Below are 14,949 nucleotides of genomic sequence, written 5' to 3' on the forward strand. Positions count from 1 at the left end.
TCTTGTTCTCTGTCGTCCCCTTTTCCTTCTGCCCTCAATCTTTCTGCCCCTTCATGGATCACTGCTTTGCCATGGCAAAGGGGCTTGAATAACTCAGAGAAGCTATGAGCTATGCCATGCAGGGACAGCCAAGATGGACAGGTCATAGTGGAGAGTTTTGACCAAACATGTCTTCTCTTCTCATGAGGTGGCCAAAGTATTGGAGCCTCAGCTTCAGGATCTGTCCTTCCAGTGAGCACTCAGGGCTGATTTCCTTAAGAATGGAGAGGTTTGATCTTCTTGCAGTCCATAGGACTCTCAAGAGTCTCCTCCAGCACCATAATTCAAAAGCATCAATTCTTTGGCGATCAGCCTTCTTTATGGTCTAGCTCTCACTTCCATACATCACTACTGGGAAAACCATAGCTTTAACTATACGGACCTTTGTTGGCTGTTAATTTATAGCTTTTGCAAAATCCGATTATGAATCGTTGAAAAGTTTGCGACAAAAGTAGCTTTGTGAGGGAAGTTGCTCGCTTGTGTCTGTGCAAAGGCTGTGACCATCAGGAAGACCATGAGCCGCTCAAAGCACACAAAAAGGATCACTCTGAAATGACTGCCATCCCCAGCGAATCCCCCCTCCGATCCTGAGCCAAGGGAAACAAGCTTCTGCAACAAAACTCTGGGGAATAAATACTGCTGATAAACAATAGAAACCAGTTGCACTAATTGAGGGACACATCTAATGCTGGAGAAAACCTTGCTGTATGAAGACTGCTGGATTCCTTGGGCAACTAATTTGCTCCCCAGAGTTTGCTTATAGAAGCAGTGCACAAAAACAGAAAGGTTCACCGGAGAAAATACATCTTCCATATTTCTTCCTCCAGCCTCTCCTCATTTTTAACTCAAGGAAATTATATTGGGCAGGGGAAGAGAACATGGCCAGAAGCTCTTTTTCTTGACCTCAACCGCAGGCAAAAGTTTAATTCTTCACCTCTTCCTCCTGCAACCCTGTAGGGGGAAATTTCCTCTCATTATTGCTCATCCTTCCCTCTCTGCAGCTCCTTCCTTGGAATTTGTTGCTAGTGTTTTGCACCTGACCTGTGGCTCTGATGCCGACAAGTTAACACACTTTCTGTTGCACGTGCATGTGCACACGCACGCACACACGTTCGATGCCAAAGTTCACTCCAAGAATCATAGAATTTTATTGCTAGAAGGGACTTCAAGGGGCATCCAGCCCAACCATTGAAATGCATAAATTTCAGCTACTGTAATTCATACATGACAGAACAGAACACATGCCACTGTTTCCCATCTCAGAGAGAAATCGGCTTTCCCCATCTCCCTGCTCAAAGAAATCTTAGTTGATTCATCATATAAAACATAGGCTACTTTAGACACAATGCTGTACTGGTTTGGCCCTGCAATTTTCTGTAGCAAACTGCAGTTTCTCTTTTGTCCAAACTGGCAAATTATGGTTTGTTCTTGCCCTCAAAATCAGGGTTGAGCTCCAGTTTCACATTCTGATTTGCAGAGCAAGTACAAGCCACATTTTGTTAATTTGGATGAGATGAGAAACTATGGTTTTACCGCAAACCACAGATGCAGGGAATCACAGCACGCAAGGAGAGGAGCAAGCGCATCATCACATAGTGCCAAACCATAGTTTGCCAGCTTGCCTGTACTGGTTTGTGTTCCACCAATCCCATTCTTTGTTCTAATGGATGTAGATTTGAAACCAAGCCATCTGATTGGCAGACTCATCGGGTGGGCCTGTGGCTTGGCTGCACTACTACACATTTCAGAATGTCTTAAAAGTCCCATCACATTAAAAAAATGATGCACATAAATAACTAACAAGTCCGGGAAAATAGTCTAGTTTGAAACTGTTTTTTAAAAGAATAAGAATAATAAATGGAAAAACATTTATACATCTAATCTCCCACCTGCCATTTGAAATGGTACAGTCCATGCACAGATACACAGGACAACTCTGTCATTCATGTTTTTCAGCTCTCAGCCAGGTTATTACCAGTCTGGTGCATAACATTGTCTGTTTAAAAACAACGTTTGAACCTAGTTGGTACAAGAAAAATTACGTAGCAGAGCCTGCTCATTGGTACAGTGATAATGTTGAGAATTCACCTAGTCATCAAGTAAGCACCTTCTCATAAAGTTATCAAGCCCTTCATGAAGGTGCTATAGTATGAATATTCACATTCTTGTGGTTGCAGATAAAAGACAACCCTCTTTATATGAGGTGCCGGCATGCACCACTTAACACTGGAGATTTAAGCCTCTGTAATTCTGTGGTAAAGAGCTTCAGCTATCATAGACTCAAATCACAACGCAGCCACAAGTGTCATGGGTGGCCTTGGGCTAGCTATTATCTCTCACTCCCAGACCCCATCTGAAATATGGAGCTAACAGTACCCTCATACCTTGCAGGGTTGATGTACAGCCTGAAATATATGAAGCACTTTGGACTATTGAGAGTGCTGAATATAAGCTAAGTAATTATTTTACTAGCAAAATACTTGCCGTTATCATAATCATTTTATTATTTATATATCACGCCCATCTGTCTGGTTTTCTCCAGCCACTTTGGGAGGCTTACAGCATATATTAAAAAATTGTAAAACATACCACATAAAAAATTTCCCAATACTGTACAGGGAAATGGACGTTGTGGTGTATCATGTCTCACGCCTTCGATATCCAAGACATTAACTTTGAAACAGAGCGGGAATGTTTTAGAGGCAGGTTAACCAGAGCATCATCAGGGACGCAGGTGGTGCTGTGGGTTAAACTACAGAGCCTAGGGCTTGCTGATCAGAAGGTCGGTGGTTCGAATTCCCGCGACGGGGTGAGCTCCCGTTGCTCGGTCCCTGCTCCTGCCAACCTAGCAGTTCAAAAGTATGAAGTGCAAGTAGATAAAACTGGGAGGGGTGGCTAACACCCCAGAGGACAGGATCACACTTCAAAACGACCTTGACAGATTAGAGAACTGGGCCAAAACAAACAAGATGAATTTTAACAGGGAGAAATGTAAAGTATTGCACTTGGGCAAAAAAAAATGAGAGGCACAAATACAAGATGGGTGACACCTGGCTTGAGAGCACTACATGTGAAAAGGATCTAGGAGTCTTGGTTGACCACAAACTTAACATGAGCCAACAGTGTGACGCGGCAGCTAAAAAAGCCAATGCAATTCTGGGCTGCATCAATAGGAGTATAGCATCTAGATCAAGGGAAGTAATAGTGCCACTGTATTCTGCTCTGGTCAGACCTCACCTGGAGTACTGTGTCCAGTTCTGGGCACCACAGTTCAAGAAGGACACTGACAAACTGGAACATGTCCAGAGGAGGGCAACCAAAATGGTCAAAGGCCTGGAAACGATGCCTTATGAGGAATGGCTAAGGGAGCTGGGCATGTTTAGCCTGGAGAAGAGGAGGCTAAGGGGTGATATGATAGCCATGTTCAAATATATAAAAGGATGTCACATAGAGGAGGGAGAAAGGTTGTTTTCTGCTGCTCCAGAGAAGCGGACACGGAGCAATGGTTCCAAACTACAAGAAAGAAGATTCCACCTAAACATTAGGAAGAACTTCCTGACAGTAAGAGCTGTTCGACAGTGGAATTTGCTGCCAAGGAGTGTGGTGGAATCTCCTTCTTTGGAGGTCTTTAAGCAGAGGCTTGACAACCATATGTCAGGAGTGCTCTGATGGTGTTTCCTGCTTGGCAGGGGGTTGGACTCGATGGCCCTTGTGGTCTCTTCCAACTCTATGATTCTATGATTCTATGAAATAGGTACCGCTCTGGTGGGAAGGTAAATGGCGTTTCCGTGCACTGCTCTGGTTCGCCAGAAGCGGCTTAGTCATGCTGGCCACATGACCCAGAAGCTGTACGCCAGCTCCCTCAGCCTACAGAGCGAGATGAGCGCCGCAACCCCAGAGTCGTCTGCAACTGGACCTAACAGTCAGGGGTCCCTTTATCTTAACCTTTTAACTGGAGCATCATAGGGGTACTGCCATTCCTTTCCAATATGCAATTTGGAGTGAGCCAACATGAAGAACTGATCATGATATCTAATGTCTACCTTTGTCGTGGGAGCCAGGACAAACTGTGCTTCAGGTGACGGTTCCAGATTTATCAGCCAAAGAACCCTAAACTACAGCTCTGCCTCTTCGCCAAAGTCCCATCACTCAAATAGAGTTCTGGGTTCAGAAGACACGAGGGTGTACTCAGAAACCAACCTATGATGTTTCCAGAAATTGCAGATAGTGGGCGTCTATCATATCTTAACAGACAGATCAGGGGCAGCCACAGAAGCCCTGCTGCGAGTTACCCTGGAATGGGCTCCTTAGATCTTTGGAACTTATGAGAGAAACTTTCCCACAAACCACAGTGATCTCCTGTGGTATACTGCCTCTGACCTGGTGGGAATTAGGACTGGACAATATCTGGTTTTCAAAACTGTGATATATCACCAGCTAAACATTGCAATATATCAATATATCACGATGTCTGAAATAAGGATGGAGCTATGTAGAGACATTGGCTGGCTTCACTCCCCCCCCACCATCATGATTTTTGCACAGCTTGCGCGCGCGCACACACACACATCATGATTTCAGCAAGGCATTTGACAAGGTGCCCCATGATATTCTTGTAAAGAAGCTGGTAAAATGCGGTCTTGACTATGCTACCACTCAGTGGATTTGTAACTGGCTGACTGACCAAACCCAAAGGGTGCTCATCAATGGTTCCTCTTCATCCTGGAGAAGAGTGACTAGTGGGGTGCCACAGGGTTCCGTCTTGGGCCCGGTCTTATTCAACATCTTTATCAACGACTTGGATGATGGACTCAAGGGCATCCTGATCAAATTTGCAGATGACACCAAACTGGGAGGGGTGGCTAACACCCCAGAGGACAGGATCACACTTCAAAACGACCTTGACAGATTAGAGAACTGGGCCAAAACAAACAAAATGAATTTTAACAGGGAGAAATGTAAAGTATTGCACTTGGGCAAAAAAAAAATGAGAGGCACAAATACAAGATGGGTGACACCTGGCTTGAGAGCAGTACATGTGAAAAGGATCTAGGAGTCTTGGTTGACCACAAACTTGACATGAGCCAACAGTGTGACGCGGCAGCTAAAAAAGCCAATGCAATTCTGGGCTGCATCAATAGGAGTATAGCATCTAGATCAAGGGAAGTAATAGTGCCACTGCATTCTGCTCTGGTCAGACCTCACCTGGAGTACTGTGTCCAGTTCTGGGCATCATAGTTCAAGAAGGACACTGACAAACTGGTACGTGTCCAAAGGAGGGCAACCAAAATGGTCAAAGGCCTGGAAATGATGCCTTATGAGGAACGGCTAAGGGAGCTGGGCATGTTTAGCCTGGAGAAGAGGAGGTTAAGGGGTGATATGATAGCCATGTTCAAATATATAAAAGGATGTCTCATAGAGGAAGGAGAAAGGTTGTTTTCTGCTGCTCCAGAGAAGCGGACACGGAGCAATGGATCCAAACTACAAGAAAGAAGATTCCACCTAAACATTAGGAAGAACTTCCTGACAGTAAGAGCTGTTCAACAGTGGAATTTGCTGCCAAGGAGTGTGGTGGAGTCTCCTTCTTTGGAGGTCTTTAAGCAGAGGCTTGACAACCATATGTCAGGAGTGCTCTGATGGTGTTTCCTGATTGGCAGGGGGTTGGACTCGATGGCCCTTGTGGTCTCTTCCAACTCTATGATTCTATGATTCGTGATATAACACAAGAACGGGCCTTCTCTGCAGTGGCTCCCCATTTGTGGAATGCTCTCCCCAGAGAAGTTCGCCTAGCACCTTCATTATATGCCTTTAAGCGCCAGACAAAAACATTCCTTTTTAAGCAGGCCTTTGGTTGATCTGATTTACATCCTATGCCCTTTTAAAATGTGTTTTTTGTTGGGGGGGGGGTGCGCACGTTGTATTGGGTTGTTGTTTTTAATTTTATTAGGTATTTTATTCTGTGAACTGCCCTGAGACCCCATGATATAGGGCAGTATAATAATAATAATAATAGTAGTAGTAGTAGTAGTAGTAGTGATAATAATAATAATAATAATAATAATAATAATAATAATAATAATAATATTGCCAGGTCAAAAATTATGAAACCAGTATGACAACAGGGACTTCAAACCGGTTTGGGGCAATATATTGCCTACAAATCTAATGAAGCCCCTTTTATAGCCATCTTAAGTTGCCGGTTGCTACGTCCTGTAGTAGTGAACGTTAGTTTAACCATGCGCACTGTCAAAAAGGACTTTGTCTTGACCCCTCCCATCGGTCAATTTCACTTGTTGACACCATGTCCTGGAATGACAGAGAGGGAGAAAAACGCATGCAGGTGAAAAATTCGGGAACTTCAGTCCCAAAGGCAGAGACGCCAAATTCAGCAACACACCACTAATACTGTAGTGACCATCTGAAACAGCTCTGTACTCTTTGCTCTGCCCAAGCTACAGGGCAAAGTCCCTCAGAGAGTGAGAGAGGGAAACAAGCCACTTGGGAGAAGACTTAAAATAGCAACCAAACCCAGGAAATAGCTACCCTGTCCCTTCCTGCTTTGTTAGATGCAGACACTAACCTACTGTACAAAAATCACATGGAGAAGACACCTCTCCCCCTCTACACAAGCACAGATTCGGAGGCAGCAGAGCCTTGGATCGAGGCTCAAATCTCCAAACCTACACTGAGCATTTGATTTCTCTGCTACAGTCAGTTCCACGTTAACAGTGTCCAATACGCCAAATCAGCGTTTGGAATTCTCCAGGCACCAAACACATTTTGCACCTGGCTATTGGCCACTCGCAACCAAGTGAAGAAGCCCCGGCGCCATAATGGCGCCTGAAGTCTCCACCATCTGGAGGTCCACGCCTGGGGAATCCTTGGATCTGGACTCTTTCCACACACTAGCAACACTTCCTGTAGAAGTCTATCCGTTATATTTTATCTGCACAGTCAGAATGTTTTCCAGGAGCCAAAAAGCTGTATTGAAAAATATGACTTCCGAGCTGTCTGGCCCCAAAATGGCAACTAGGCACTCCATTTTGGCGACTGTAACCCTGGTGTAAGGAGCCATTTCGCTCCTAGCTTATATATCCGAGTTTCTAACACTGCCAAATATATATCTATATGATGAGAGACAGAGAGGCTCACACACATCTTAACTTCCCATGTAGGTGAAAGGCCTAAGAACTGGGCCTTATGCTTGTTTACTTTGGCACCCATCGAGGTTTATTTCGGTGGGGCTTGCTCTCAAGGAAGAATGACCAGGAAAGCTCTGGCCTTAAGTTGTGCACACTAGCTGTAATCCTGTACCCACTTACCCAAAAGTAAACCCCATGAAACTCACTTCTGAGTAGAATAGTACAGGATTGCACTGTGTGGGTTGATTCTCCTAATGGATTCAGCACATGAGGTTGCATGGAAAGCCTTTGCTGACTTCCATCTGCATTAAGGCAGGCTTACATATTCACCTGCATGCACAAGATTTGGTTTTGACATTGACGATGAGGTTGATTTGTGGTGGCATGCCAACACCAAAGCCTCTGCATGCCAGCCTATGCGCACAGCCGGCTCATTATGGGCTGAAAGCGCTGAAGCAAGCATCAAAACCCATGTCATCACATGGGAGCCAAGCGTAAGGCTTTTTTTAACAGGAATGGCAAGAACTTCTTGCAGTGTGTGGATGCTGTAAATATGGTAGAGGCTACAGACAACAAAAAAGGAACATTTATTTGCGCAATCCTACGCAAGTTTACCTGGAAAGAAGCCCAAAGGTGCAATCCTATACATGTCTATTACTTCTGTAAGCCTCATCAAGTTCAATGGGACTTCCTTCCAGGTAAGCAGGTGCATGATGGCAGCCTAAATATCCAAAGTTCATTCTATTAAATCCCCTGTTTTATCCAGCTTACAGTAGAAGAAAAATATTTAGCTTTTTCTTTTTTAATGTCATGTCATAACACCCCACCAGACTCTTTATTGTTTAAGAAAGTTTCCCCCAAAATGTATTTTTAAATTGTTTTTAAAGTCTGTATCTTTTGCAGTTTCTCTCATTTTATATTACAACACACTGCTTTGATAGCGTTTGGTTGTAAAGCGGTTTATAAACTTGAAAAATAAGTAACACAATGTGAACCAAGATTCCTCTGAGGTCAGCCTTGTGGCTTCTTTTGAATTCTGGGGCCTAGCTCTGAACCTAGCGACCTTAATAATTCAAAATAAAAAACAGTGTTTTCTTAGAGCATGTGCAAACTGCCTCCTGCCTCCCCAAAACATTCAACAAGTATATTTCCAGCTCGCCAGACATTTTAAAACTCAGGCGTAGCGCTTCAAGGTCAAGAAGTCCAGAGTCTAGCTTGGCACCACTCTTGTGAAAGAAATTTATTGCCGATATGAAAATCACCTCCCGCTAAAAGCCCCAATAAATGCATGCAGGATTGGATCGTAAAGCAGCAGCAGCAGCAACAGAAGAAAACACCATAGCTCCAGGGTGCACAATAAAAAGTTAGATCAACTAGCTTGGGATCAAGGGAAGATTGAAAGAGTCATTAGCACCCATTTTACAAGGTCTAGACAACATCTCCACGTGTCCTCCTAAAAGGGACTCCATCACCCCGCGGGTTTAGCTGGTTCCCAGAACTTAGGTGCCCCCCCACCAGAGGTGCAGCACTAAAGGGACCTGGCTGTACCTGATCCTCTCCTTCTCGGCCCTCTTGAGCTGCGAGTCCCGCTCCAGCACGCGGAAGATCTGCTTGGCTTCTTCCTCGTTCAAGAAGCTGAGATCTACCCGGCGAGGATCCCTGTTCATCGTGGATCCGGCTCTGCGGAGGACCGACGACCCTGAGCCGCCTGCAATGCGCCCACAGCATCGCCCCCCACACCAAACACCTGGCAAGCCCCCGCCTCGCCGGCCAGGTGAGGCTCCCGCGCCGGCAGCGGCGCCCTTCCTGCCTTCGGACCGGGCGAAGCGAAACAGGTTGCCGCGACGGGGCGGCGCGCAGGTGCGAGGCGCGCGGCGCGCACACCTCCGGGAGAGGCTCCCGCAGCGCCTCCGGGTGACTGCCTTCCCCGCTCGGCTAATCCAGGCGAGGCTGCCCGGGGCCGAAGGGAGGGAACGTGCCAATCCCTTGTTTGCAGGGAGGCGGGCTCTCCCTTCCCCAAGGCGGCGGAGGGGTTGCGCTGGGGAGTGTACAGTAGTTGGGAACTTCAGCTCCCGTCCATACACGGGAAGAGACTGAGAGAGGCAAAGAGCAGGCCGCGCTTCATTCTGGCTAAATATTTGCTTTTCAAGTCTTGGAGCAGGGATGGAAATATTTGCTTTGGCCAGAGCCAGCAGAAGTTATCAAGCTGTGAGGTAGCCATGACATAAAGCTATCCAAAGGATAGAAGGTGTGTACAGCCAGCCCAGGCCTTGGCAACCTCCTGCTCTCCAGATGTTTAGGATTGCAGGGGCTGATGGGAGTTGTAGTCAAAAACGTCTGGAAGACACGTGGTCGACAAAGGCTGCACTGGTCAGCCCTGCTCGCATTTAGCTTTTTTGGATACACTGTGATATTATTAGTTGTCATGGATAAGGCAGTGGGCAAACTCAGGTGGCCCAGCACCTATTGGGTTGAAAGCACTCTGCTCCTCACCGTCAGGAATGGATTTCTACTACTTGGGGGACACTCTCTTCTGGTAAGTGGAAGTAGATAAGTTTGTAAGCTTGCAGGAAGGAGTGTCTGGCTGGAAACCTGAACAGGAGCATCTGTATTAGGGGAATAGGGATGTATTGAAACCTTTGGTTGCGGGTCCCATCTGCACCCTTTATTTGCAAACAGGACCTGCAACAAAAGCTTGCAGCGCAAATTGCTGCTGTTGAGGACTCCATTTCCCAAAATGTTCTTTTGTGGGGGTGGCCCACATAGCCCTGCTGATTGTTTCTATTAGATTTTGCACAGTTTCTGATTTCAGTGGGTCTGTTCCCCCCCAAAAAAACCCACTTTCCCAGATCCAGCTTCCAAACTACAGTACCACTTGTCCACCAGAAGCAGGTCCAATTAGCAACTGAAGCCATGCACTTGCTTCTTCCCCCTCTCTTTTTTCATTCAGTTTTGCATCATTGTGTAGCTGCAAATGAACAGAAGACGCTGTAATGTTGAGAGAAAAGTGTGTGTAGTGAAAGGTAAATGACCCCTGGACGGTTAAGTCCAGTCAAAGACAACTGTCGGGTGCAACACTCATCTCACTTCAGGCCAAGAGAGATGGTGTTTGTCCGCAGACAGCTTTCCACTTCTGGCGCAACGGGACACCGTGATGAGTGCCAGAGTGCACAGAAACGCCATTTAACTTCCCACCACAGTAGTACCTATTTATCTACTTGCACTGGTATGCTTTTGAATTGCTAGGTTGACAGCAGCTGGGACAGAGCAATGGGAGCTCGTCACCGTTGCGCGGGTTCGAACCGCCAACCTTCCGATTGGCAAGCCCAAGAGGCTCAGTGGTTTGGACCACAGCGCCCCCCCCATGTCCCTTGTAGTGGTCCCTTGTGTGTAGTAAGGAAGTAAGGGTATATAATTTGCCAGGGACGGACGTTGGCCTTTCAGATGTCAGTGGTGCCTTGTACGAAGCCAAAATTTGGCGCCCTTCCCTCCTTCTGTTCTGCTCAATTTACTAGGTCATAGTTGGGACGCCCTGCGGTGGTTTCTAGGCCTGGCGCCCAGGGCGGCGGAACTGGTCGCTCTGCCCTAAATCTGCATTTGCATACAGGCACATGCCTTGCCGCACTTTCAGAATGTAGATAATGTAAGAAGTGGAGGCAGGCTAATTAAGGACTTATGGGGCACTGCCCCAACCTCAGTCTGCCCTCACCCGCCTTGCCTGTCTACTTGCAATCAGCCCAGGGAGTGACGCTGCCTCTCGGCTTCCTCTTCCTCAATCTTGTAGAATTCAGCAAAGAGGAGGATGGGGCCAAACCTATAATTAATTGACCCCCTTTGGCCATACCTGCTGTCGACTCTGGAGCCATCTACTGCTGAGCTCTTTTCCTTCCATTCTAACCAGTCCCAATACAAGTGCATCAGAAAGGGTAGCCCCTTAGTTTTGTCCTTGGCCTGTGTGCATTCAGTAGTAGGCCTGTAAAGCTGCAATGGGGTACATGCAATGTGCTTTTTTGGGGGGCTTCCCTAGCGCTTGATGCAGAAGCTGCTGAATGGTGCAGCACAATTGCTAACAGAAGTCAGACCTTGGCTGGATCTAGGACACATCAAAGAAGCGTTTCAGTTAAATGTGTTGCAAACTTTGTATGAGAAAGTGGGTTGGCACAACGGAACTCCACAGCGCTATCTGGTGTCACAGTGTAAGAATGCATAAACAGCACATATAAAGCGTTCTTTCTTTGCCAATGTAGCTGAATCCCTTGATAGCGTTATAATACCTGTGTTCAGATATCTGCACTGATACTAGGCCAAGATCAAGGTATATGTCAGCGTATAAAGCCTTTAACAACTTGGGACCAGTTAACCCGTGAGATCACTTTCAGTACCTGCTAAAAACATTTTTGTTTAAACAAGCCTACCCAGTATGGGTGTAGCCAAGCGGGGGGAAAGATCCACATTAAAAATACTCAATCATCTGAGGTTCTACCCCCCTCTCGGCAGAATATATGGGGTATTTTTACTCCTGTGGTTTTCCAAGAAAAGCTCAACAACTGTGATTTCCTTTTAAAAATTCCTTTAAAAAGCTCTTTTTGTAAACCGTTTTGATTTGTTGTTGTTGTTTTAGCAATCAAGCAGTGTTTAAAAATAAATTAAAAATATATGATTGGTGGTCTTGCTGGCCATGGGAGTTGGAGGTGCATCAGCATCTATAGGACCAAAAATTTCCCATCCCTGCTGCAGAGGCCTCCTGTGCATAAAGCTGGGCACATCAAGCACGCTCTGCATCAAGACACTCTCCTGTCTGTGTTTCCCTGCTTGGAACTACCACTGAACTAGATAAAACAACGCTGGTAGTTTTCAGGATTTGAATTTGCTTTGAGAGCTCAACTTGTGAGTAGTACATAATGCTGGCAGTGGGGAGAGTCTTTGAACTGTAAGAAACATAGTGCAACTGGATCTGATTTTGCATCTCACAGCATAGGAAGGCACTCTGCACACGAACGAGTCTCTTTGGATGACCTTGTTGCTCAAATCTGAGCCTCAGTGCTGAAAACAGGTTGTGGGGCTTTATCCCCTAACCAAATCATATTTTTTTTGACAGGTAACAAATAACGCAACTGGCAAATGACTCTTCCCTTTGGTTGTTGTATTGCTGGAATCATTCTCTGGCTTCAATTGCTGCCTTAGCATCTTGGTTTGGGTAAGCATGATGAAGTGAAATGGTTTTTCCAAGGTCCTGCTCCTACAGAGGCTGTTCCCAGCTTGCTTTGAAGTGGTTCATGAACTGCAAAATCATCATTTTAAAAATGCCATCTCCTCTGATGCCCCGCTGTGAAACTTATTCATCCAGAGACAATATTCCTTAAAGACTTCTGCTTTTAAAACTACCCCCCCCAAAAAAAAAACACACAAGCTGACTAACATGTTTGGATATATTTCCCAGACTCATTTAGACACATAAACATGAGTGGTCATTTTGATTTCTCTTGTATTCTGTCAAGCAACCAAGATGCTCTTTTGTGTGTCATGCATAAAGTCTCTGCACCTGGCCAAAAAGAAGGGGGGGGGGAGCCTGACTGGGATGGTTACCACAGCCATAATTTAATGTTGCTGGTGGCAGGTCCTGCTGACACATATAGTTTTAATGAATGGGAAGACGTGAGAATTCTTCAGCTACGTTGCTTACACATTCAGATACAGTGCTATAGCGTGGGAGACTTTAAACCCCCTCATTCTCAACGAGTGTTTTCAAAGTTGTTGGGTTTTTTTAAAAAAAAAAAAGCTGGAAGGTATGTTTTAAAAAATTAAGGCAGAGTACAAGAAAGTGTTCCAAAATAATCGGCAGGATCTTGCAGCAATTAGCCCAGAGGCGCTGAAGAACTGTAGGATCAAGTCTGTTCCTGTTTGAATTAATTGCTATATGAGATAACTGCGAAGATTAGCAGGTATTGTGCCAGGCAAGTTTAATTAAACCCATGCATTAAATTAGGAGGGAGAAAATCACGCTGTGGTGTGGATGTAAATGCAAAGCATTTCTCCCGGATTGGTGTGCTGTGAATTGGAATGAATTTATATGGACTTCCCCCCAGCCCCCAATACTAGCTCATGTCAGGGGAGAGGATGTAGTAATACCTCACTTAGCCCTATTCATGTGTTCAAATAAAGCATAGGGGCAGCGCAGAGGAGCTAGGGGGCTGAACATGCCCCACCTCTAACACGTCCCTCTCCCTGCCTGGTCCATCCTCACCTTCCTGCATTAACAGGCTCCCTGGGAAGGCCTCGAAGCACACTCAGCCAAACCTGCTTAGAAATCCCCTTCTCAATGTGAGAAGGTCTGTATTGGAGTGAGCAGGGATGAGAAATTGGTGGTGCTGGCCAGATTCAGGTCCCTGCTCCTGAGCTATAAAGTATGATAGAACCCTCACTAACACCCATATTGTTAAGTTGTGGGTGAACATATCAGACGACACAGCGATTCTTCAAACAGCTCTTGTTTATTCACAGGCCAGAACAGAACTGAACTGAAGGGTACAGCCAGCCTGCTTATATAGAGCTCCAGTACAACGCAACTGTAACCACTTTCTGTAACTATCCAATCACTGAATGTCACTTTCAATCCCTTATTTGCATTTGTGGACCTGAGTGAAAACTATCTACAGTATCCCCCTGCTGGCCCAGGGTGAGAACTTCAGAACATAACACATATACTTGGTGGAACAGCTGGAATGGACTGGATTTTTGTTGTCCAAGGTGGGACTCGAACCCAGAACCCTGAGATTAAGAGTCTCATGCTCTACCAACTGAGCTATATCAGCTTGTCCATGGGTAAACAGCCCTTGCCCTAAAAATAAGTTTAGCCAATATGATCTAAAATGTCCGAAGGCAATTGGAATTCCAGGGAAGGGCAAAGTTTCAGCAGGTCCCAGCCTTTGTTGATGCCAAATCACAAAAGGCAGAGTTGAAATGTAGGTCATTAAAAAAATGATGCCCTCTGAAGAGCATTCTGATCTGCTGAATCACGAGGTAGATAAAAACAGCATTGTGGAAAAATAAATTAATGGGGTGTATGACTACAATGATATATGAAATGCAATACAGCCAAGAGCTGGTCCAATCATTACTCCAACCAGGAAAAAATCCATTTGTATGTATCTTCTCATATCTTATGAATGTAAACATTGCAATGGAACCTGGGGGAGAGGCTGACCAGGAAGGTGGGTGGGTGGAGGATCTCAGTAACTCCACATCTGATAATTATTATTCCTAAAGTCACAATAATTATAACTCCCACTATTAACAAAAAACAGTTTGTTCTCTCAGCTGAGTTCTGTGTAGGCGTTTGCCTCTATGCACTCTCAGAAAACATGCACTGGCCAATCCTGCTGTCCATTCTGGCTTGACTCCCAACTTTTGCATATTGGGCAAGAAGGTCTGAAAGAAGAATTATCACTCTGTCTAGCTGAATGCGTTTAAAATCCTAAAAAACCCCACACTTATATGGTACCCACCCACATTCACACTTCATTGTGAATGTATTGTAGCCATTGCTTTTGAGATGAAATGATTTTTTTCCCCCATTTAAAAATTGGTACCACGGTTTAGAATACCGTGACACTTAATATGAAGCTGCCTACTAATTTTTGTTTAGCATGCAGGTTAAAGGTATCAGGTGCACACAGAGTCCTTAAAAACTAGCAACACTAATTTGGATTTATTACTTGGCAAATAATTGCAAAATGGTATAAAATGCTGGAAATCTTTTTTAATAAAA

At 45.3% G+C, this 14,949-nt stretch overlaps 1 protein-coding gene across 2 annotated transcripts in view; it reads right to left on the minus strand.

Annotated features, from left to right (window-relative positions):
* EXPH5 (exophilin 5) overlaps positions 1–14,949 on the minus strand; it is a 54,478-nt gene that overhangs the window by 32,533 nt on the left and 6,996 nt on the right. The window contains exon 1 of one of the 2 annotated variants that reach the window (XM_053385778.1): positions 8,730–8,871. The exons of the other annotated variant lie outside the window; for it this stretch is intronic. Coding sequence (XP_053241753.1) covers positions 8,730–8,848 — 119 coding nt within the window. The 5' untranslated portion in view covers positions 8,849–8,871. Of the gene's footprint in view, positions 1–8,729; positions 8,872–14,949 lie in introns of those variants that run through there. 2 annotated transcript variants of the gene reach the window in all.

The sequence above is a fragment of the Podarcis raffonei genome, chromosome 4 (genome assembly GCF_027172205.1).
Source record: "Podarcis raffonei isolate rPodRaf1 chromosome 4, rPodRaf1.pri, whole genome shotgun sequence".
Lineage (NCBI taxonomy): Eukaryota > Metazoa > Chordata > Lepidosauria > Squamata > Lacertidae > Podarcis > Podarcis raffonei.